Raw genomic sequence first — 24,706 nt, 5'->3', positions numbered from 1 at the left:
TTGGGCTTCCAAAAGTCAAAATTTTAAATCCCCAAATCCATCCAAATGGTGCAGAGTCCAGAGAGTTTGATGTGAACATGTAGAGCAGGGTGATGTGAGAGCAGCAGGTCCCTGATCCCTGATCCATCGGGAAAGGCTCCTCCAGCACAATTCCCTGTGAAGCTCAGTGATGAAGAGCTGCTCCTCCCGCTTTGTATCCTGCTTTCCCAGTGGAAGAAGCTCCAGCAGAACGCTCCAGGCTCAGCTCAGCCCAGCTCCAGTGGATCCAGACTGGGATCTGGGTGGCACTTGATGGATTCCTCAGGTGCCTGTGCCACTCACTGCCATAGTTACGGTGAGCTGTGGTGACACCACCAATCCTCAGCTGCTGATGGAATCCAGAGTCAGTAACCCACAGACGAAAATGTTAAATCCACAGGCACGGCTGCAGGAGAGCTGGGAGAGCGCCGAGCTGCAGAGAGGCAGCTGCAGGGCAGCAGCAGGAGGCAGAGCTGTGACACAACAAAGGAAGCCAGGCAGGGAGCTGGGAATACCCATGGAATAGGAAATGGCAGGTCTCAAACAACATTTCACCTTCCCAATCTACACCAGCAAGGCTCAATCCAGCCAGACCCAGCAACACTGACAGAAGCATTTTCCTGCCTTATTCCATTTTGGATGGATTTGCAGGTTGGCTGTAGGACTGGGAGAGCAAAAATAACCTCTGGCCAGTGACTTCCAAAGGCTGACTTCCAAAGGCTGCTCCCAGCCCAGAGATGCCTCTGCCCTAATGGAACATTAAGCCCCGGGCTGCTGAGTGATGAGGATTTAACAGTGATACCATTAACCATGTAATTGCTTGTCAATTTAGAGGAGATGCTCAGCCACCATGGAAGCCAGGCAGGACCTCCACTCCTGGAATCCCACACGCCCATCCAGCGCAGTGACACACACCACGGAGCTGGGACAGATGGCTGAGATCCCCAACAACCCCATGGTCCCGTCTCCAAGCCAGCAATGCCATGTGCTGTCCCTGCTGCCTCCCCAGCACCAGCACTCAGTGTCACCAGAGCTTTTCTCGCTCCCCTAAAAATATTTCAAAGGAGAACTCGGGTTTTGGCAGATGGGAGACGCTGGAAGTAATACCTGGCAAGAGATGAAGGCAAGGGTCTCTTAAATGGTCAGCCTTGGCCAGAGCGAGATGTTTGGTTTCTCTGCTGGATTCCCTCTAGCAGGGCTGCGTTATGATTTGGGCCCCAAAGCACAATTAATGTGCTGAGACTGTAGCGAATCCAAGTCTCTTTCCTTTTATTGCTCTTAATCACTCTTCCATCTGTGCAGCTCAGCCGTGCTCCAGCCCCAGCCAGGCACGGCGTGGCCGTAGCCCGGCCGCCGTCCCCACCAGCCCCCTGGCCCCCAGACCTGCACAAGGTTCGTGTTTCCATCACTTCAGGAGAGGTGGCAGCATCCCACCAGTGCCCCACAGCCTGACCTCGATCCTGCCAGAACCACAGAGGCAAGGGGCAGCTTGCGGAGCAGCCTCAGCCCAGCCTGGACACCCCTGGGCTGAAAGCCCCTCCTGGTACAGGTGAAGCCCCTACAGGTCACTCTAGAGACATGCCTCCCACATCTCTGATGTGCTCGGACACTGCCAGAGATCCCTGCAGGAATCCACAAGCAGACAGCACATCAAATAAAATCCCAGCTCCTGCTACCTCCCCTCTCCAGATCTTTCAAGCTATTTTACACCCCCTAGATACCAACACAGAGGTGCTGCACTGGAGCCCAACCCACCACGGGCATTGAACTCCTTCCCCCCATCCCAACCAGGGCTGGCACCCCAGGGGACATGGAGCCACTTCCAGGTCACAGAGCAGAGGCACCCGCCTGCTCCACTGCACACCAGCTCCCTGGGGAGCACGGCTTGGTTACAGCCCCTGCTCCTCCTCCTCCTACTGCTCCTCCCAGGCATCAGGGACACACAGCTCCAGCTCAGGGCATCCCGTTATTGGTACTATTAATATTAATATCGGTGTCACTTCCTAGCCAGCCCCACTGTGGGGACACGAGCCCCACACCCCGCACACATCCCCCAGCCCCTTTCCTGAGCTCTGGCACACTGGCTGGGGCTGCTGCCAGCGCCGGGGCAGGGGCTGTGCGGAGGGAGCCCACCCCACGCTGTCACAGTGCCAGCAGGGCCGGCAGCCGCCTTCCAGCCTTCTTCCAGCCTTCTCCCAGCCTTCCCGAGGCAGCTGCGCCGGGAAGGGGCCCTGCAGCCCCTGAAATGCCTGTGTGAGCCAGCCCGGCCCTGTCCCGTCCCCGCACGGCGCAGGAGGTGCAAGGCTTGGGTTTCACAGCCACTCCTGCCAGCTCCAGAGCTGCTCCAGCCACACGGTCCGGCATGGAGAGAGAAGGGCCACGGGGGCTGGGCCACTGGCACCGCTGACCGCGGGAGGGCCCCCTCTGCTCTCCTCCCTGGCATCAGGGCACTGCCAGGCCCATGCCATGAAGCCAGCTGGGATTGCTGTGTCCCTCCCCACAGCTGAACAGGGCAAGTGTGGAGCCTGCCGCTGCAGCAACTGGGAATGTGGCCATCCCACCCCACACTCCCTGCTCCAGCAAACACAGTGGGAAAATCACCAGTTCAAATGCACTGCTGGAAATAGGAATGAAAGCCATCACATGGGGTATGTGTGGGATGGGGTTTGGCTTTCCCTGGCCAGGGTCAGCACCCCCAAAATCAAAATAAAGGGTTAAATTAGCCCCATTCTTTACAGAGAGCAGAGGGATGAACACAGTTACAGCTGGAAGAAGGGAGGACACCACCCACCACACTCATCCTCATCACCTACAGCTCCATTCTCTCCCATTCTTTCCTGGGGCAAAGGGAGAACAGGCGAACACTGAAGTATCCACTGGAAAAAGACACTTTACCCAAGTAATGCTTAAGTGAAAAGCTAATTTCCCATTAAAACAGCTTTCTGGTGGAAAATTATAACCAGCCCTAATTAGTTTCATAATTAAGAGTCACTGCTGGATTGCAGGGAACCTCATCCAGGCTGGAAAGCACATCTTGGCTGCAGGACCACAGCTTGTGACTCACTCAAGCCCTTTATCATCAACACTGTCGATGTGGATGAGCTGTGGAAACTCCCAGTGTCCCCATCCTGCTTCCTGCGCAGCTCAGGAGGACCACAGCCCTAAATAAACCCTTTGTCTTCAGGTCTGTCCATCCCTTCCAAAGAAAGAGCACGTCATTGGGAGAGGAAGGTGATTTGTGCTGTGTCTGTGGTCGCCCCAAGCAACTGGAGACACGTCAGGATCAAAGTGCCACATAATTCCCCACCTGATGCTCTGCCAGAGTCATTTGTGGGCCCTGCTGGGAGCAGGAGGGGAGGAAAGCACTTACTGCCTTTTAACAGGGTGTAAATCTCTCCTGTTAGGTAGCAAAACCTCTGGGAGATGACTGAGAAATCCTTTAGGAAGGGGATGGAGACAGACAGCGTCATCCCCCAGCTGCAAGGATGATGCCAGCTGCTCACCTGAGCTCAGGCTCCATCCGCTCCATCCGCACCCCCAGGACTCAGAGAAAACTTCAGGTGATCAGGGACAAAGAGGCTGACAGAGGGACAGATTCATGTGCAAATCTTCTGGAAGCTCCAGGTGCCTGGGAGAGCTCAGGGAGCCAGGCAGTGGGGAGGGACAGCAGCCCTGGGTGCTATGGGACAGCCAGGAGGAAACCCCACTGCAATTACAGGCAAACTTTGCATAACCACCAGGAACTTCTGGAACTGGGGAGGTGACACTGGGGAAACTCCTGGCCTAGAATTGCAAATAATCCCCTGCCTGCAAGAGGAGCCAGCCCAGGCACTGCTCCCACCATAAGCATGCACCCACCAGAGCCTGGCTCAGAGTAGGATCACCTGTGGCTTCCAGTGCTGCACCCCACAACAACTGGAGCGAGAGATGTTCCATTGCTCCTGGGGATTGCATGGCAGGACCTCAGGAGCTGGTCTGCTCCAGGCAGACACCAGTGCATGAACCAAATAGTCTCCAGCAACACTCTGAGTTACAGGGTTTGGAAATTTCCAATAGATGCCACATAAACCCCTGACTCTCCAGACAAGGATTTGCCTCCTCGCTGAGTAATGGATGGAGGAAGGGAACTCTCTACCCCCAAATTAGAGCTGATCCCACTGTAGCCGCCCCCAGATTCCACTGCTCCTGCAGCCCCCTCTCCATGAGGTGTGCAACTCCCACTCCACACTGCCAGGTGCGATCAAAGAGCTCAGGAATTACACAGCAGCAGCAAAAACATCAGTCCTGGGGCAAAAACACTTTGAGTGGAGGATGACACCCTGCTGAAGGGGCCACACACCACCGGGGCTGGCCTGGCTGAGGGGTGGATAGACACAGATCCCTAGAAATTAGGGACGGAAATGGATACTATGTCACAGTTCATTAAAGTCAAACCCTGCACCCTGCACGTCTCAGGGCCCAAGTGTGATGGTGCTTCCTGGAGCCCCCAGTGAGCTCTTGGTGTGACAGCACCCACCATCACCAGCATCCACCATCCACCACCACATCCCAGCACCTACCATCACACACCCAGCACCCACCATTACAGACCCCTCCACACCAGGTCAGAGCTGCAGTAACACCAATAAGCCTCTTCCCAGCACTACAGGAGCAGTGGATTGTAATACAGATCCCAGCAGAACAGCCCAGGGAGAGGGTCTTGATGTTATGGTTATTTAAAAAAATATGCCAGGATTTGTTTCAATTCCTCATCAAGCTGAAAACTCTTTCTGCCTTAAGAGTCTCCTACTCAATGTTTAATCCAAAAGCAGCCAAGTTCAATCGCTTCCAGTGTCCCAGAGGAAGTCCTCAGAGGTGACCACCACTGAAGAGCCAGGTCCACCACAATCCATGCAGCTGCAGCTCCAGGAGATGCCCTAGGATTTGCTGCAGACATGGCAAGAGGAGCAGGAGCTGGAAGAGCCAGAGTGAGGAAAGGGAAAATGGGATGCACCAAAAAACCTGCTCCGGTGTGATCCTCCCACCACAGCTGCCAAGACAGCCCTTTTAGGGGGGACAGACAGATTCCCAGTGTCCCAGGAACAGGGGGGCAGAGCAGGATCAAGCAGGTGATGCAGAGGAAGATGTCGCCTCTTCACTGCCATCACCCCTGCAAGCCATCTCTACTGTCACCTCAGTGTTCAGAAGCACTGAGGAGTTAAACATGTTTTGTTTTCTCCTAATGGGTCGTGACAATGCTAAAGGGGTCGTGACAATGTTAGAGATGCTCTTGCAAATCATTTCTCCTGGGGAAGAGCATCCTGAGATGCAGCCAGCCCAATTTCCCAGGCAGACAGCACCCAGTGCCCAGCTCCAGAGCCCTTTGCTGTGCCAGGGTGGTAGGCAGAGCTGGGCTGCCCAGCATCCAGGGAGATGAGAGGGCATGGGGACCCCTGGGTGGGTGGTTATGGCAGGCAGGGACCCCTGGGCAGGGGTTTGTGGCAGGCAGGGCCCCCCTGGCCCCAGAGCAGATCAAAGCACGGGGTATTTACCTCCCGGCCGGGCCCGGGACACCGGCCCTTTCTGAGGGGGTTTTTCATCCCTATTAGGGCCATGAAAGGCTGAGCCATGAGATCAGCTGCCAGGGGCTGTCCGGGGACAGCGCTGAGCCGAAAAGGTCAGGAGGGAGGAGGAGAAGAGAAAAGAGGCAGAGGCTTAAGGGACAGGGCTCAACAAAATCACATTTACTGTGGTCACGCTCTTCAGACAAGCCTGCAAGACAAGGAACCGCGTGTTGTCTAAGGGCCATTATTTGGGTTTGACATGGCCAGGGCCCAGGCTTTGAAGTTGGGAGCAAGACACCGTTAGAGACGTTTGTGTCCAGCCACCGGCTCCCACGCGGCATCACCATCCCCTGCCAGCGGCTCCCAGCGGGATGGGGATGAAGAAGCAAAGCCCCAAAACCAGATGGATGCCACCAGGCTGGCTCTACTTGGCCCGGGTGTGTCGCAAGCCGGGCCCCTTTGGGTGAAGAATGAGGAAGCCACTTAATTGGAGTTTTATCAGCAGAAGTTCACAGCTCCCATCATGGCATCAAACGGCCCTTGGGCTTTCAACTCCCCTCCACCAAACAAGTTGTGGGAAGGAGGATGAGGAGCACATGAAAGTGGCCACATTCAAATGGCATCAGCAAAGAGCTGGCGGGCTGACAAAGGACCCCCTGGCACAGCCCCCAGCCCAAGGAACCAGGGAGGGAATTATCAAATCCCAAGGAATGCAGGAAGGAGCGCGAGCGACTCTGCACACATGCACTGGCACGGGCTGAAGGCTTCCCAAACCAACGGAAGCTGGAGGAGCACAGCCAGAAAAGTGAGTATGGCAACGTGTCCCAGAAAAGCTCCTGAGGAGGAAGGATGATCCTGGCAGCTGGCAGGGTATAGGTGACCCCCTTCCTCACGCTGAGCTGCATAAAAACGCTGACAGAGCATGGCCCGGGGACGAAGCCACATCGCAGCAGCAGCAGCGATGGTTTACAACAAATAATTCTTGCCAGGTTAAGACTAATTGCATCTAAAAACAGAAATGCAAGACAAGGGCTTTAACACAACACTCAGGGTAATAGATCCGCTCTCACTGCATCCCACTGCCAAAAAGCGTTGGATTGGATTACGGACGTTATTACATCAAAAATGGATTGAAGGGCTTAAGGACTCACAATAAACAGCAAATGCCTCGGATTTATGAGGAAACATCTACTAGGACCTTGCTTTTCCTTCAGCATTGTCATGAAACAAGGGCTCTGCGCTTTAAAGAGGCTCATGGGACAGGTTGGACACTGAGGAAGAACACCTGGAAGAATACCACAGCACCACCACCACATCTGCAAACAGCTGCCTGGAGTGCACCCCAAGGCTGAGCGAGGTTTGCCTGGGGTCTCCACACCCCACTGAACATAGAAGGGGCTGCCAGGACCACCACCAGCCCCAAAAACCAGAGAAGGAGCTGGGAACTATGGGAGTCCATCCAGTTCATCCCCTGCCATGAGCAGGGACATGTTCCACTAAACCAGGTTGCTCCAAGCCCTATCCAACCTGGCCTTGAACACTTCCAGGGATGGACTAGGTGACATTTAACAGTTCCTTCTAACCCAAACTATTCTTTGATTCTCTAATCCAGAACTCTGGGATAGCAGGGAGCCACTCTGGGAGCTCCTCCTCACGTCACCCTGCTGCCAGGACACGGGGATTAATGGATCTCTATCCAGGCACCTCATTACCAGAGATAGTAAAACTGGAGCAAGTTCAAAGAGGAGCAGCAAACGCAATTAGGAGCTGGAGTGAATTAGGAGGGGAGGTGGAAGGAGCTGAACCTGCAGGGCTGGATAAGCCATGGTGGGGCTGGAGCTGCCCACGACATCCCAGGAGTGCAGGCACCAGTCAGGGGCGAGGCTACTCCAGTGGGAAGTATTTTGAAGGGAGGGCACAGGACACTGGGGACAGGGAATCACACCAAGACACCAAAGGCAAGCAGGGAAACATCCAGGAGACCCAAGGACGGAAGTAACCACAGCACATCATGATAGAAAACACACAATTCCCAAATCCTCATCTCCTTCACTCTCTCAGAACTTCATCCTGGGGATGGTGCCCACATCCTGCTGGAGTCTCATGTGTCCCCCAGCCTCTGTCTCCATTGCAGACCTGCAGGCAGATGCTGCTGCATCTTGTTCATTATGGAAAGCCTCAGGAATAAGCATCACCTTTCCTTGTCCACCCCCAGGAGCAAAGATGCTTTTAAGGAAAGCTGGGAGCTGGTGTGGAGGGGGTCGGTGTGAGGCTCCAGAGAGGATGGGGACAGGGAACAGCAGCTTTCAAAAGCCTTTTCATTGCTAAGCCGAGCGCTGGGGCCATGTCCCTCCATGATAAAAGTGTCCCTAAATAAGGCTTGGCATATCCAAAGCAATGGCAAGGAGGGGTCCTGAATAGGAGGGACCCTGGGAAGCCCTCTGGCTCCGGTGAGGAGGTTTTCCAGCTGCTGGGGAAGGTGGGGGATGAGTGGCACATGCCCTGTTCCCCTGAGCTCCAGCATTGCTTCCCTGGCTTAGAAATGAAAAGAGAGAAAAAAAACCCCTTTTGTGTGTCCAGGCAAAGCTTGTGGAAAGGGAGGGGAGAAAAATTAGGGGGGGGAAAAAAAGACAACATGTGGGTGGTCTGCTCAGGAGACTTTTGACTTTGTTTTTTTGGCTATTTTATTTCTTGGCAGAAAGAACTCCTGGGGCTGCTCAGCAGAGGGTATGGCCAGATCACAGGAGCATCCTCAGCCCACCCAGGGGCCAAAGTTCAGCTGGCAGCTCCCAGCTCCGAGGGGTTTCGCATCAAAGCTTGGAGGAGTCAAGAGAAATTAAAGTCAGAAACGGTCCATGGCAGGGGCAGAGGGCACTGCCGGCCCCCTGAGGAGAGGAGGGGCATCCCACAGGGATGCTCCAAGCACCCCGCTCGCTGCATCCCTATACAGCCTGAAACTGGGAACAAGAGGATAAATAGGATTTTATATTAAAAAATGAGTTTAAAAGGCTCAGCCCAACATCCAATGGGACACACAGCCGGGGATTTCCCAACCTGGGCTATACCGTCTTTGCAAAATCCCGGCTGCGTGTCCCGTCGGATCCGAAGCGAGCTGGAGCCGGTCACCTGCAGTGACCCAGGTGTGCTGGCAGCCTTGGAGGGGAGCTGGCATCAGCTCAAAGCTGCAGGGGCCCCGCGGGAGCCGCGTTTGGAGTCAGCAACGCACCGGCGACCGCTCATGAAAGCACCTCCCAAAGCTCCGGGAGGTTGATTTTCACTTCAGTTTTCGTGTGAAATGCAAAACAGCTCCTTAAAACCTGGGTAATTCAGAGGCTGGTAAATCCTTCTGCCTCCACCTTCCTGATGGATTTGGTTACCATAAGAGAGATCCCATATTTCTTCTTCTTGGTGCTTTGTTCACCTCCTGAGCTCGTTTTGGGGAACCTATTTGTCTTTGAGGGCTCTTTGTAGCCTGAGAGTCCCATGGGCTGTAGCTCAGAGGACTCCAATTTCAGCGCTCATTAGCTTGATGACCATGTCAGTGCTTGAACCTGATCCCCAAACACAGAGGAGCCACTGACCAAGTGCTTCAAGATGCTTGGCTGACCCAAGCCTGCCACTTTGGCCTCTCTCCCAAGTTTTTGCCCACTGCAGGCAAAGCTTATATTCAATCAAGCTTTCCTTCAGCTGAAGGATGGCAGAAGGCTGAACTTTGCCATCACAGAGCCACCAGGCTGGGGTAAGGGAGATGGGAGCCTACATGGCAGTTGTGCCAGGGGTTTTGGCATCCCCATCTGCGGCATCTGGGCTGGAACCAGGGTGTTCTGCCCACAATGGCTTCAAAGCTGGTGCCTCTCAAGTGACATAGGACAGACATCCCTATGTCTGGACAGTGACAGTGAGCATTGCTCTGGAAGAGCCTGGCCCTGCCACAGTGACTCAGCCCTGGAGAGCCCACAGTTACTGCCAGCCCTGAGCTGAGCTGGCTTTGCAGGTTGTGGTGCCAGGTCGTCCCTGTGGTCACCCCTCCTGTTAGGGAGACTTCCCTGGCTGACCATCCAGGAGCCACTTTGTCATCTCCATGGCCACACAGGGAACAGAGCCCACCATGAGCCCCTCTCAGCACCCAGCAAAATTTGCCATGACAGAACTGATGAGGGCTCAAGGCTGACCTGCAAGAGCTGGGCCCGGCTGCTTCCTCTGCATCAGGTTTATTCCAAATTATTCTGCAGTAAGATTCCAACAGCCCCAGCCAGGCTCGCTGGGGACATTCAGATCAGCAGCCTCACCACAGCACCATGCTAAAACACAGCCCCCCTGTCTCTACTGCCTGCCACGGCCTTGCTGCCCCCTCCCAAAGATTCCAGGCTAAAAATACCCTGTTTCCAGCCAGGAACACACGGCTCCCACGGCCAGGAGCTCGCTCCCACACGGTCAGTGACCCCTGTGCCAGCCGCTCGCTGCAGAGCCCACGGCACACAGTGAGGGGAGCTGAGCCATGGCCACCGTGCCCTTTGCAGTGCACCCAGCCAGGCGGGGACAGCCAGGCTGAGGAGGAGGGGTGGGGACCAATAGAGGGGGGGCAGCACTGCCCAGACACGGCTGAGCTCCCCCTGCATCCACAGCAGAGCAGGCACAAGGGGATACATTTCTGTGCAGCAATCCCCTGCACGCACAGACCACAGGCTCCAAGAAAATTCCAGCCTCCTCTCTCTCCCCTCCATAAAATGCCATGATGCACCAAGACATAAACAGAACAAGCCAACGTGCAGAATTTTTCAGCCACTTCGATCATATCTCACACTGGACACCACCAGAACTTCCCTGTGCTGGGGCTGCTCTTGGAAGCAACACCCAGGAGTAAGGACAAGCATCACCATTCCTCTTTCTCCTCAGCTCCCAGGCAAAACCCTGCAACACTTCCAGCAAAGATGGCAGCAAAAAATAGGCTCCAGGCATGACAGTGCTCCAGGGCCAACCCCAGATGGGGATGTGCTCCTGCTCCCAGCTGTGAGCAGGGCAGGGGACACAGCACAGCAGCCAGGGACTGGTGACCCACTCGACCAGTGACACATTCCTCCCCCTGCTCCCATCCAGCGGGACATATTTTCCATCCGTGTCAGCTCTCTGCACCGGCCAAGTCACACACAAGCGCCTGGTGACACTCTCCAGGCGCCTGAGCCCTCCCAAGCCAGGGCTGGCAGCAAGGAAGAGGAGGGCGACTCACATGTGATGAAGTAATCCTGCTGCCGCTTGAATTCCAGGCCCATGTAGTTGGGGCTGAACTCCTGGAACTTGATGGTGAAGCGGATCTCCTGCTCGGGCCGGTTGCATGTCACCAGCACGTTGGGGTCCATGACGGTGCTGCAGGCATCCGCCTGCTCCTTCCTCACCAGGTACAGCTTGTAGTACTCGTAAGGCTTGGACGGCTCCGCCTTGGGGCAGATAATGTCCAGTTTATCCCCAATCTCTGGGTAGATGACCAGCCCCTTCCCAGTCATGAACCTGGAAGAGAGGAGGGTAAGAGGTTACCATGTGCTGGAGCAGAGGCCACACCAGCCCAGCCCACCCCACTCTGACACCATTTTTGTGCTTCAGCTCTGCTGCTCCCCCTCTGTAAGGTGTTTTGACACTGAAACCGAGTTCTCCTCTTCCCTCACCATCCCAGCCTGTGCATGGAGCCACCACAGGCTCCTGCTGACAAAATCAGGGCTGGCTTGGGTCAGTCCCGCTCGCCAGCCATGATAAGGGTGGGCACCCTTCCCGGCCCCAAGCCTGGCATCCAACCGGGAATGAGTCTTTCCACAAAGGGCTGGGAGACGCCGCGGCTCTGCCCGACGGCCAGGCAAGGAGCTTCCTGCAGGGACAGGCAATAATTAGGCATAGGGAGAAGTCCTGACAATGGGGTGAAGGGAGGGATCCCGTCCACACCCTGGCTCCCTGAGGAATTCCTGTCCTTAAATGGAAGGGAAGGAAGCATCCTGCAGGACAACTTCTACTGAGCCAGGCTCAACAGCATGCCCAGGAGCGTGGGAGGACCGGATGGAGAGGAGCAAGGAGGGAGGAAAGCTATTCGGGGCTGGAAGGCAGGGCATTGGGAAGGGTAGGAAGGCAAGATGCTGATAATTAACATTTGGATCTCGTTATGGTGGGGCAAGGCACTGATTGGGTTTTTTTCAGCATGAAGGAGAGGATTAGGGCAGCAAGGAGGGAAGCAGCAGATCATCTACTTTGATGTAGGCAACTAAATGCGGTCCTGATGGGAGATAAGGTGGGAATGGATTTTCCTGCAGAGTTATCTCTGCTGCAACTCTCTCACATAATCTGGGCACAGGAAAACGCAAAGCGAGCACTTTGCCACGGCTGCACGGCCATGCTTCCCCTTCCGCTGTCGGACACAGCCCATCCCTGCGCCAGCCCACCCCAGAGATTGGATGGGGCCAAGATACTTTCTCCCCCAGCCAGCTGCTCCGGTTAGAGCTGCAGGCTCCATGGAAGGAAGATCAAACACACAAGACCAACCTGCTCCGTGGCTCCATGCAAGTCTTAGCAAGAAGCCACAGAGCTGGAACCAGCACCAGGCCTTTGGCTGCAGGAGCCAAGCAGATCCACAGGCTGGGCTGGAGCAGGCAGGCGGAGCCGAAGCCCACGCACCCCTAAGTGCCCTTGGCACGGGCTCTGGAGCTCAGTGCCAGCTGTAGCAGCAGGGCAGACACACAGACATCATCTGCACCTCACTTGCAGCTTGCCAGGTCAGAGGAGCATCCCAGGCAACCACAGCACTGCACAGGGATGGCAGGCACAGCCCCATCAAGGAGCTGGATTTAGAGGGGTTATGAGTCCATCCTCCCTGCCTGGCTGCAGCTCCACCACATCAGCTCCAGTAGTAACCAAAGCAGCACAACAGGACAGTTGGGATCATCCCAACCCCAGCACCAGTGGCACAGCAGCACCTTGGCCACATGAGGTTGCAGGGAGTTTTGTACAAGTCATGATTCAGGCAGAAGGTGACCAGGAGACAGTGGGAAACTTGGCCCCTGGAGGGTCTTTAGGGATGCAGGTGGGATGCAGAGCCTGCCTCCATCCCGGCACTGCCAGCAGGTGAGCCATGCTTTGCTTCACACTACCAAGTAGGTCACCTGGCCAGTGGCCAGCACGCAATTCCAAAGGCTTGGGAGCGATAAAGGCTTCCCCACCCACGGACAGAGCCCTGACGCAAGGCCGGAGCGGGAGCAGGAGGCGGGAGCAGCCCCTGTCCCTCCCTCCCCGCCCGGCCGCAGACACGCAGCGCAAGTGAACACTTGCACGGGTTCCCACCCCGAGAGGCAGCTGGATCCCACACTCCTTTCTCCACCGTTGGGCTGAGTCAGAGGCTTCCTGGCACAGGACTCTGGAGTGACTCAAGCTCCCTCCTCCAGCTCCTGCCAGCTCCCTTCTGCCCAGAAGATGCCAAACAGGAAGCCACAAACAAGTCAAGCAGATGTCTTGCACCGCCGGAGCAGGAGGAGAAGGCTCCTATCCACCCTCATCTCCATACCAGGAGGACCTATCACACCTCTGTGGCCAAAACCTTAGCCAACACCTGCAAACCAACCGGTCCCTGGGCCACCAGCCTGTTGGGATCAGGCCAAATGGATTTGTAAGCAGGGGAGGGGCCATGAAGCAACCGAGGGAGCTGAGAACCTCCCAGTACCACATCCTGCTGGCACCTCTTCATCTCAGGAACTTCAGGACCAAGGCTTACCTTAGGTTTATGTAAGGATAAAACAAGGAGGCAAATCCCTTCCACAAACGCTCAGTCTCAGCTCCAGGAGCACACAGCTACTGTCTGGGAATTAGCTCAACATCTTCCAGATCCACACAAACATGGAGCAAGACAGAGCCACTTCCCTGTGCATGGAGCTTTTGCGCTGCTCCCTCCAACTGCTGCTCCCCACCTGCACACAGACCGTTTTCCCTTTGTCCTCCAATTTTCCTGATTTTTTTCTCCTCCGTTTCCCCTCTTCTCTAACAGCAGGGCTGTTTCCAGATGACAGCCTGGGCAGCACAGGAGGGGAGATAAACTTGAGGCATGTATCTCGAACCACTCACACAGCTCTTCCAGCTTTTCACCACACACAGAGACCTTTATTTCCCCCAAAAATTCTGCTTTGTCACAAGGACAGCTTGTGATGATCGTCCTAGGGAAGACCAACAATAGCTCCCACTATGCCAGAGGCTGGTTCTCTGGGAAATTCTCCTTTAAAATACACAGTGAAAAGCAACATTTATCACAAGAAAAGGAGAGGAAAAGAACGTCCAAAAATTGTCACATGTTGCCTGAACGCAGGATTTCAGCCAATTCTGGAGACAAGGTATTTTAGTTACAAGGGATGGTTGAAGACAAAAAGGAATTACACTTGACTTGTCTTCACAAGGACATGTCTTCAGATTTATCTTAACCCGGAGGAGTGAACAGAGCAACTCCTAAATTAATAGGGAAATTCATCGTGCCCTCAGAGCACCCTCTGTAATTTCAGGGAGGGAACGGGGAATCTGCTGTTCCTCTAGAAAATACAGCCTGATTTCCCTGTTTTAAGGTGGGAAGGGGGAAAAAAAAGAGAAAAACTAAAACTTAGCTCAATCTTAAGGCTGAAACAATTCTTAGCATTAAGAATAACTCTCCTCTACCTTGCCCACCATGCAAGAGGAGGAGGAGGACAATGGCTCCAGCCTTATTCCTGCCCCATCCCTGAAGTGTCCAAGGCAAGGCTGGATAGGGCTTGGAGCAACCTGGCATAGTGGAAGGTGTCCCTGTCCATGGCAGGGGGTGGAACTGGCTTTAAGGTCCCCTCCTTAAGGACCCAAACCGTTCTGGAATCCTGTGATTGGCACCATCACCAATTCACAGGTAACATCCCAGCATCATTTTTCCTGGTGTCCAGCAGGGTGGGAATTATTAACTAAAGCCACTAAAGCTTAAAACAAGTATTTTCTTGCCAGCTGAGCAGGTGGAGAGGTCTGACAGCTTCATCCCTTAAAGACCCTGAGGTGATTTTTGGGTGGCATCCATGGCTGCCCACCTGGAGAGCCAGGGGACCATCCCAGCCAGGCATCCCCATCCCCAGCGCCACTCCAGGCCCCCAGCTCCTGGCCCCGCAGGTTCCTTGGGAGCGATCAGGTGGCAGCGTCCAATTTCCTCATTGTTTCGGGAGGTGTTTTCTGATGGGAAAGGTGAAAAGGGGATTTGTGAGCCTTGTAAACCGATTCCTCTGAGTTGGGTAAACAACAGGAGCTCTGTTGGCAGCAGGATGCCGGGATGCCGGAGCAGGGAGATGGGATTAAAGTGCAGCCTCTCCTGTGCCCTGAGTTGGGGGGCTGTTGGTGGGGCCCTCAATCCCTTGCAGAGCCCCCCCCACTTCCCCTTGGGGGTCCAAAATACAGGATCTGATAGAGAGACCGGGGGCTACAGGTGGGACCTGCTGGAAGAGCCATGGACTCAGCCAGGGCCCAGTGTCACAGGCTTCCCAGAGAGGGTTTGCTGGGATGGGAGGAAGAACAAGCTAAGGAGGAAAACCAAGCAAGTTTGGCCAGAGCAAGATCAGGAGTCATACTGGGAATGATACCCCACTCGTCCACACCATCCTCCCATGCAGGCATCTCTCCTCCATGTGGGCACACATGGATAGGCATGGATGAGCCAACACATTCCCAGCAATCCTGCAGACACAAGTATCCTGCAGACAAGTCATCTGGAACCTTAAAATCCAACAATCCTTCAGCTCTTCATTAGGGAAGACCAAAAAATGGCTTAAAAATACAATTTTTTGAAAGAATGGGTTGACAAATTTTCCAACTGCTCTCCCCCTGGATCCCAGCATTCCTTGCACCACATCAATCACAAAATCTCTGAGACAGCATCACCTTTCCCCACAGCATACGATGCCCCTCACCTGATTTCAGGCTTGGCAGAAACAGAACAACATTTCCCAAGAACCTTCTCCTTGGAGAAGATGTTCTAAAGCTGATGCTGACATACATATAAGATGACATATGCTAAATGCTGTTTGCTTCAAAGAAACCCAAAAATAACTGGATCTTACATGGAGGACGTGTATGTCTGGCAGGGAAGGCTGACAGTGCCCGGCAGAGCGAGACCTGCAGGAGCTGGGAGGTTTTCCTGGTGTCTGGGCAGCTGAAGCCCCCATGGGCCCAGCTCTCCACACCAACATAGCATGTGAGTCCTTCCAGACGGATCACAGCTCCCATCCACCGGGAATCTCCTCAAGGAAGGGGTGGGAAAGGGCCAAATCCAGTAAAAAAGCCAAAGCTCCTTGTTCAAACTGGGTGTGGGATCCTGAAAAACACTCCTGAACCCTGCGATTTGCTGGTGCCCAGCCACACACCAATCCAATCCTGCCCTCTCTGCCTCATTCATCCAAGCTTTCCTGGGACACAGCAGCCATGCCCAGGCACTGGGGACTCTCTGCCAGAAGAATCAGTCCTGTCCCCAGAGCTGTTTTCCAGACCCCAATGTCACAGAGACACATCACACTCCTGCCATTGGAGGGCCCCTGCACAGCTTGTCCAAAGCTCCCTTGGTGACACCCAGCCACCTCTGCCCTTGCCTAAATCTGTATTTTCATCAAGAAAGAGAATTAAGAGGTCAGTAGTAAAAACTGGAACCTAACTTAGGTGAAGCGGGACGTCACAGGTCAAACAGCATTACCAGACAGGGACAACCACATGATCCTCAGGGAGCTTGAGCTGAGAACATCAGCCACCCCCTGTCACAGGGAGAGGTTCTCCTGCTGACACCAGAAGGTATCAGTGAGACAGTGCAGCCCCCACCTACCTCACTTCACCTCTCCAGAGTGGAGGACAATCAAACCAGAGGAATTACACCCAATCCCAAAGGCCCACCTGATCCCAGCACACCACCAGCCTCCACTGCCCTTCCCCAAAGCGGTGCCAGTACACAGAGGCACAGCCCCTTTCTCCTATTTGACTCCCATTCAGCTCTTGGGAACAAAGATACTCCGTGGAAGGAAGTTAATTACAAGTGGAATGAAAAGGTTCCTCCTTCTGTATCTGTCGCCTTCTCGCTCGTCCATTGCACCGCTCATCACCACAAGAGGGTAAATAGGAGCACACGAACCCCCACGCTCTCAGATCCCACTCCTTTCATGTGCTCCTCTATTATTAGTCTCCTTTAGAAGAGCCTGCCATCTTTTTTCCCCCTGCTAATCTATGGATAATTATTTTCCTTGCCCTTCAGCAGCCCTCTTCTATTTCTGCTCTATCCTTTGGAGCCGAGGTGGCCACACAGAGCCAGCAATTCCAGGTATCTGAAAGCAGCTCATATCTCCTTCACTCCTTTGGTCTCTGCTGCTCAAGGAGATATTTTTCACCTTCCAGCCCCCCCAGCTCCCTGGGAGAGGGAACAGCCTCTGCTGAGCCCCACCGGGGCAGTCCAGTCCAGTCCCCCTCCCAGATACACTCCATGGCCCTTTTTTTTCCCTCATCTCGGGTTTAATGAGGCCCATTCAACCCTCCCAAAGACAAAAGGCCCTTCTCGTTTCCAAACGGATTTACACGACGCATCAGTGAGGCATAAACGGGTCTCCATGGCAACGCTCACCGACCCCCCCCCCCACCCCCCCAGCTCTGGGATGCCATTTTCCAACTCTGCTGCTCCCCAAAACCCTTTTGTTGCTTCCCTGCCAGCTGGGAGGCTCCTCGCAAGCTGGTAACCCCCCACCCCACACCAGGGGTGACATTTTTTGAGGTGAAGCGACAAAATGCCCAAGCCAGTGTACGCCTGGCACGGACACCCCAGAAAGCTCCACACTGTGACCGACTCCAGGTCATGGTCAAGCCAGGGCTGGGATTGAGAGGAAGGGATGAAAACACCAAATGCAGGGGAAAACAGACCCAAACTGCCCCTCTCTGCCCAGAAAGGGGGGTGATGCCCAAGACAGTGTGGTCTGTCCATGCTCAAACACCGGCCGCAGTCACGGCACGGCTCCCAGCACCTCTCCACAGGGCAACCGGTGGCTCTGGGGATTTCCATAGCTTTGGCAATGGCCAAGAGGCCACTCCAATGCTTCACAGAGAGGTCTGGCAAACAGAAGCCTCCTGTTCAACACTGGACCATAACTCTCCCCAGGCAGCCTCAAACACTGAAGGTTGAGAGAGCACCTTGCTTACCCTGAGCAGCCCTGGAAGCAGGGAAGGTGAGATTCAGGGAATGTGGGTTGCAGGGAAGGTCTCACTGTAGCTCCCTGGGCTTTGTTCACATGTTGCAGTCACTGCCACAGTTCTGAAGACCAAGCCATTACCCAGCATCTGGGGAACACACCAGAGAGCCCACTTTTTCAGGAAAATACCCACCACTGCTGGATTTCTCAAGCAGGAAGTCAGGAGCAGGATCCTGGTTTCAACTGCAAACCTGTAGCTTGTGGACAGATCTGACTTCCCCTCCTGCAGTCCAGACCCCTTCTCCTACCACCAGCCAATAGCAGAGAAGGGTTCCAGACATCAGGATGCTGGGAGAACAGGTTAGCAGGCTTCAGGAAAGCTGGCATGGATGCTGTGAGATGCCAGGCACACCTCAGCACCCACAGCCAGCGGCTGCCACCACAGCTGGTGACATCCCTGGTGACATGACACAGCTGGCCCCAGTGACTCAGTCCTCCTGGGGCACAGCAGGGCTGCAGGAAGGGCTTTCTCCCTAAGCTATCCCCATAATTACAGCATGGCCAGGGAGAGTATCCAAGTGCCAGACTCCCCACCAGCCGCAAGGAGGATGACAGATCACCACCACCACCAAAGACAGCGCCCACAAATGGAGAATGTTCTCCTTTGTCCCACGGTGGGCTCAGCCAGGATGTATCCTGATGCCAGTCCATCACTTCCAGGGACAGCTGCTGATCGCCCTCATGCCCCAAGGAGGAGGAAGAAGAGAAGGGGGAGGAGAGGGAAGGCTCCCAGCCCTCAGAGCAGCCAGGCCTGCCGGGAGCAGCCATGTGCTGCTCCATCCTCCCAAGTCCGCTCACACTCCATGCACCCGGACGCTGCACTCGAAAGATCTCAATGCAAACCTAGCGAGGGGGGGAAGCAAAACCTGCTGCTAATTGAGGGATTTTGGAGTAGATTTAATTAGGGCCAGAGCACTGGCGCAGGCTGCTGCTGCCACCTGCAGCACTCTCCGCAGCCGCTGGCGTGGGCTCAGGGGACCCCAGGCTCCCGCCCACGCCCGCCTGGGGTCCAGACAGGGAATGAGGAACACCAGGAGTCCCGCAGGCTCACCCCCATCACACACCCACCCCCCCAAACCCGTTATTTCCCAGCACAATAAGCACCTCCAGCAGCGACGGAACCAAGGGCTTGGCCAAAAAATAAAGAGGAAGAAAAGCCATATTTTCTCCCTGGAGTCGGATCGTCCCGATCTCCCCTCGGAGGAATCAAGAGGGGCCGAGTTATCTAATTAATGCTGGCAGAAGCGGGAGGCCGAGGGCTGGGGGGCGGCGGCGGCCCACAAAGGCGGCGTGGGGAGCGGTCTCCCCGCCGCCGCCGCCGGCATCCCCCGGCAATGGGGCCCCACGCTGGGAGTGAGGTAAGAGGGGATTCAAAGGGGGGTTTGTCAGGGGTTTTGTTTTTGGAAACGGGGGAGGGGAAGGGGACAGGGCTTGACAAGAGCTGACAGACAACTGAACAAAACCATAAGGGCCATGAATGGCAACACGGCGCTTTAATTGGCGTAGGAATGGAGAGAGAAGTGAGACAATGAGGCTGGGCGGTGGCAGCAGTGGGCACTCACCTTCTCCTACCCACACCCCAATCCCTACCCCAACAGAGGTTGGCAGCTGGAGACTGCACCGTGACCCCCATGCCAAAAAACACCATCTAAAACCCAGAGGGAGAACACGGAGGCAGAACGACAGAGCCCAGCACACGTCAGGCATCACAAAACCCTGACGGCACCAGGAGCGGCACAATCCCAGCCCCGGGATGCTGCAGATATTAAATGATCCATCGGAAACAGCTCGTGTTCCCGCTCGGCTCTGTGTGTTTTCCGGCTTCGGTTTGGCCACTCGTGCCCTGGCTACAGCCCCGCTCATCCGGAGGACGGGGGGCCGGGAGGGGGAGAGAGGGAGAGGTAGGTTAAAAGGGAACACGGTTGGATCAGCGGGGTTCCCACTCCTTGCCTGACCCCTCCGAAATAAAACGGAGGAGATTTCGTCTCCCAGTCCAAAGCAAAGAATTACTTTGGCAGGGGCTGCGGCGGCGGCCGGGCGCCCACTTGGAAGGGAAAGCAGCAGGAATATGCCCAAGGAGCCCAAGACAAGCCCTCCCCGCCAAGCCCCGCTCATTCTCATGCAGATCAACCCCAGTCGGGACAGAACTGAGGCAAATTGCAGCCCCCCTCTCCCCAGAGCAGGGCTGGGGGCACAGGGAAGGGCGGGTGGGGGGTTCAGCACATCAGATCTGACACAAAACCTGGTGTTTTCCAAGTTCCCCCCTCTTCCCACCTCTCACTTTTCAAACTGAGTTAGAAAAAACAGAAAGGAAAGCTAAGAGCCAAGAGCTGAAGTTACAGCTGGCCTTAGGGGAGAAGGAGCCCCTTCCTTCCTGAACCCCAGGACCTGACACCCCACATAACCCTGCACCCCACAAACACGGTTTGCAGCCAGGAGTCTCAAAATTCCCCATGGGACAGTAACTGGGTGCTCCTGCTGCTGCATTCCGAGGGGTACAAGAGGGCTCCCCAAATCCCTCAGCTTCCCACTTTACTGGCCACCTCCAAAGCAAGGGAGAGGAGCCACCAGCCTCACCATTTTTCTGAGAAATACCAGAAAAATAAAGCCCACGTATATCCTGGGGAGCAGTAGAAACCACAAGGTCTCCTGGATTTCCCCTGGCTCCCAGAAGCCCCTCACTGTGTCCCAGGGCGTGGGTTTCCACCCATGGAGATCCCACTGAGGGCTGGGAGACAGCTCCAGAGCACCCACCCAGATCCCTGGGGCTCTGGCTCAGCCCGGGGATGCAATGCTGCGGTTTGAAGGATTAATCCCAATGTTAGGAACTGGGCAAGGAGGAGCAAACCCTGCGGAGGGTTCCCCATCCCAGCTGTGGGATGCCCTGCCCTGCCCTGACAGGTCTCCCGGGTTTCGCCAGCCCTGCCAGCCCCTGGTCCCAGGGGAGCAGCGTCACCCCCACCGCGCCGCCCTGACTCACAGCGGGCCCCTTTGATCCCCCGGCTCCCGGAGCAGCCAAACGGGTTCTGCCATTCCAGCTTTGGCTCCCGTCTGGAAGCACCATCTTCTCAGGCAGCTGCAAATCACCAGCCCTCAGCCCCAGCATTACTGGGAACTTGTTCGGCTGCCACTGGCACTGGGGGTTATTAGGAGCTTCCCAACTCCCATCCGAACACAGGCCATGTGCACATCTGCCCACAGCTGCCCACCCCAGCTAGAAGGGACCCTGATGACCATCCAGTCCCAACCCTGCCATGGGCAGGGACACCTTCCACTAGCCCAGGTTGCTCCAAGCCCTGTCCAACCTGGACTTGGACACTTCCAGGGATCCAGGGGCAGCCACAGCTTCTCTGAGCAACCTGTGCCAGGGCCTCACAGTTCTCACAGGCAAGAATTTCTTCCCAATATTGCATCTAACCCTGCCCTACGGCAAGTGGGAAGCCACTGTCCCTTGTCCTGTCTCTCATCCAAAGTCCCTCTCCAGCTGTCCTAGAGCCCCTTTAAGCACTGGAAAGAGTTCCAAGGTCTCCCTGGAGCCTTCCCCTCTCCAGGCTGAACCAGGTCACTGCATGTTCCTCACTCCCACAGCAATCCCACCACCGGCTTGCTGCACTCAGCTGCCCCAGACCTTTGGCCCGGCTCCACGGGGGTGGATGGGGCTGGGTTAGGTCTGGGAGAAAAAGCTGAAGATGAGTCACAGGACCTCAAAAGTTCATTTGTTCTCTCCCCACTTGTCCTCCTGCACATAACAGCCATCACCAAAGCCTGGAAAGCCAGCTCTGCAGGGAAGCTGGATCCAGTCTCCTCCTCCAGTCCTGCTCTGGATGTCACCCATCTGGGCAGAAACTGCCCCTTTCTCCCCAGAACCTGTTCCCAGTGCTGCCCACACCCCTTTTTACTATGAGGTCCTGTTCTGGAACAACAGCCCAAATTTTCTCCATATCCACACCGAAAAGACCCTCCTAAAGGTTTCAGCACTGGAAGGAGTAGGGACACTCTTGTGCTCCCCCTCAGCAGCTCTTCCACTGCTCCCAGTTTATCCAGCTGAAGGCTGATGGGAAGAGCAGCATCTGAGGGAGGGGCCACAAGAGAGGCCAGAACAGCACAGGAGTGTCAGGTTTTAATCCCTCCTCCAGTACAAAGAGATATGACTTGTACTTGCTTTTATTTTTAGGCCAGATTTACATGTACAGCTGAACTTCAATCCAATGTACAACTTCCATCTGGGAATGGGAGAGGAGAGGAACCAGAACCCAGCCAGAAATCTCGGGACTGGTGCTCCTTTCCATTTCCAAAGATGTCACCAGACTTTGCCGGGACACACAGCTCCCACTCCCAGAGGGAGCTTTCACAAGGCACTAAGCAAAGCTCATGTTTAAACCTAAAAATAACCCAGCCCTTGGGCCTGGGGAGGAGGAGGAGGGCAGAGCACCCAGCCTGTCCCGCTCCAGTGCCAGCAGTTTCCAATTGCCTGCGGACGGGGAGTGTTTCCAATCCTCCCCCCCCCACCCCCGAGACAAAATCCTCCGCCTTGCCACCCACACTCATGGAAGAAAACTGGCGAGAGCTGCAGGAGAGACCAAAGTCTCCCCCAACCACATCCTGCCCCCCTGCTTTGCTGCCAGATGCGATCCTCCGGAGCCTTGTCCCAAGATCCCGCTAGCTCCAGCGCTCCCAGCAGCACTCCTCACCCCACTAAGCGTGTGCCACCGGGCTGGGGCCACGTCACAGCCGTGCCACCACGCTGGGAGTCTGAGAGGGCTGATGCCACCAATGCAACAAGAGTTCATTCCAAGGCTGGTGTCTGTCTGTTCTGCTAAGGCAGAGCCAGTTCCCAATCCCCAACACAGAGCAATCTTCAAACCCAACAGAGCTGTCAAAGCAGAGACCAACCCCCACCTTGGAGTGATGGTTTTGGGGTGTCCCCTAGAAGAGGGGGTCCTTTATCCTGGCTTGGGAAAACCCCAAGTGAGCAGCCCCAGTGCTGTTGTGGGTCCTCTCCGCCCTGCCGTGCAGCCCCTGGCAGGACTCACCCACACAAATCCCTGACCAGACTCCAAATCTCCTCCCCGACCCTCAGCTCCTCCATCCTGCTCTGCAGCTGCCAGCCCCTGGCAGGATTCAACCCACAAACCCCTCGCTGGACCCCAAATGTCCTCTGTGACCTCCAGCTCCTCCATCCCTTTCCTGCTTCCCTCTCCCAGAAAAGACCTTCATAGGGCTCTAGCTTCCAACTATCCCACTTCACTCCAACTCCCTCAATCCATTTAAGTCTTTCTTCGCATGTAAGGTGTTTTTTTCTTTGCCTTTCTCCTTTTTTAACTTATTAAGGAGAAAGTTCAAACCATTGGCAGTGTCTGCGACACACTAATTTGGAACTTAGTGCGGTGTCGACATTGCATTAAGTATTTCTGTCAACCATGAGGACACACCATGTCTGTGTAAGAAATTACACCAGCAATTATAGCTAAAGAGGCATGTAAAATTTAAAAAAAAAAAATAATGTATTCAGAAATGATAACTGACATTCTTATTAGGATTAATCTAATTTTAGTAGACTCATTTATATCCTGCCTCTGGATAAAAAATGAGTTTCAATTTTAAAACCTGGATAAAAAGTGGCATTTTTTAAAAAAGTACTTTTAGAAGTCACCCTGCATGATTAAGCGGGATGATAATGCGAGGAAGCTTAACAAAAAGCTGTGCCATTAAAGGAGATATTTGTTAAACAAAACAGAAGCAGAGATATTTATCAAGCCCAGCAGATTATTCCAGGGTAACTCTGGACCTGGCACTGCCGGGTGTTGCTTGCGGTTGCAAGTTAATGGAGAGAAAATTGGGAATGGCAGATAACGGGGAAGGGGCAGGAGTTTTGGCGGATGCATCCTGCACCAGCAAGCCAGGGAATGGCAGCACTGGGGAGAGCCATCCATAGCCTGGATGAGTCCATGCCCCACTGAACATGGACAGCAATAAGGCAAAGCACAGGAGTCACTCCCAGACTGGGAAGAAAAACCCCAAAACGTGAGTCAGTTCCACATCTCCAAAAAAGAAAGAACATGAGATGGAACACCAAGGTCCCTCCCAAGGTTTGCTGAACACCAAGTGGGGCTTGGCCCATTCCAGCATGGCCCAGCCTCGCTCCATGGCACTGCCTTAGATGGGCTGCTGGTACAAAATGTGCCCCTGGCCTCAAGCTCTGGTGTTGGCATGTTTTAACTCCGTGGCAGTGGATGCTTTGATTGACACAGGTTCTGGCAGAGCACAGGAGTGTCTCTTCTCCCTGTGCCAGCCCACCACACACTTCCTGCTACTTCCATCTCCAGCAACACCTCACCAACCCACCAATCTCCTCATCCATCAAACCAGCCACCCCATATGAGGAACCAGCCAAGAGGCCTCCTCCAGGCTCGCCTGTTGCTCCATGTCCCCACACCAACATCCCCCACGTGTCCATGACCACCACATCCCATGGGACACTGATGAGATCCCAGCCATTCCAAGGTGCAGGACACAGAGGCAGAAGGGCACAGGTAGCCTGCGCAGCCAGGATGGGAGCTGCAGCACCTGCAGGGCTGGGCTCCCTCCTCTCACCCACATCCCCCCACTACAAGGGAATTAAACACAGAAGCAAAGCACCAAAAGATTTAAGAATATGTGGAAAGACTCAAAAGCCGGAGAGGAAAAAAAATCCCAGGCTGATTATTTTATTTTCTCCTGACAGTTTGAGCCACAATGGCCAATAAATCCCAATTACAGATTTTAAAAATGCTTCCTGCAGACACTTAGACCATCAAGGCAATTCTGGGCTCCCATAACTCCTGGTTTATGATGGTCATACATGTCAGTTTTCCACAGAGCCCAGCATTTCAATAAAATGACCATAAACCTAGATTAGAGATTAAA

General features: G+C 54.8%; 1 protein-coding gene and 1 long non-coding RNA gene across 4 annotated transcripts in view; one reads left to right on the top strand and one right to left on the bottom strand.

Annotated features, from left to right (window-relative positions):
• EFNB1 (ephrin B1) overlaps window positions 1–24,706 on the bottom strand; it is a 45,204-nt gene that overhangs the window by 5,646 nt on the left and 14,852 nt on the right. Inside the window, exons 1-2 of one of the 2 annotated variants that reach the window (XM_068204640.1) lie at window positions 15,644–16,002; window positions 10,789–11,066 (exon numbers count right to left, since the gene is read on the bottom strand). In XM_068204640.1, coding sequence (XP_068060741.1) covers window positions 10,789–11,066; window positions 15,644–15,978 — 613 coding nt within the window. In that variant the 5' untranslated portion in view covers window positions 15,979–16,002. Of the gene's footprint in view, window positions 1–10,788; window positions 11,067–15,643; window positions 16,003–24,706 lie in introns of those variants that run through there. The other variant, XM_068204641.1, reaches the window with a different exon arrangement.
• Window positions 16,138–19,681, top strand: LOC137482389 (uncharacterized). Of its 2 annotated transcripts, none has more exons than XR_011004036.1 (6): window positions 16,138–16,678; window positions 16,822–16,884; window positions 17,710–17,776; window positions 17,849–18,100; window positions 18,297–19,158; window positions 19,462–19,681. It is a non-coding gene; the product is annotated as an uncharacterized lncRNA (long non-coding RNA). The 2 variants fall into 2 exon arrangements; XR_011004035.1 differs by having other exon boundaries at window positions 16,819–16,884; window positions 19,462–19,680.

The sequence above is a fragment of the Anomalospiza imberbis genome, chromosome 14, assembly GCF_031753505.1.
Source record: "Anomalospiza imberbis isolate Cuckoo-Finch-1a 21T00152 chromosome 14, ASM3175350v1, whole genome shotgun sequence".
Lineage (NCBI taxonomy): Eukaryota > Metazoa > Chordata > Aves > Passeriformes > Viduidae > Anomalospiza > Anomalospiza imberbis.
Note: the sequence above shows the minus strand (reverse complement) of the source record. Positions and strands in the feature narration are given on the sequence as shown.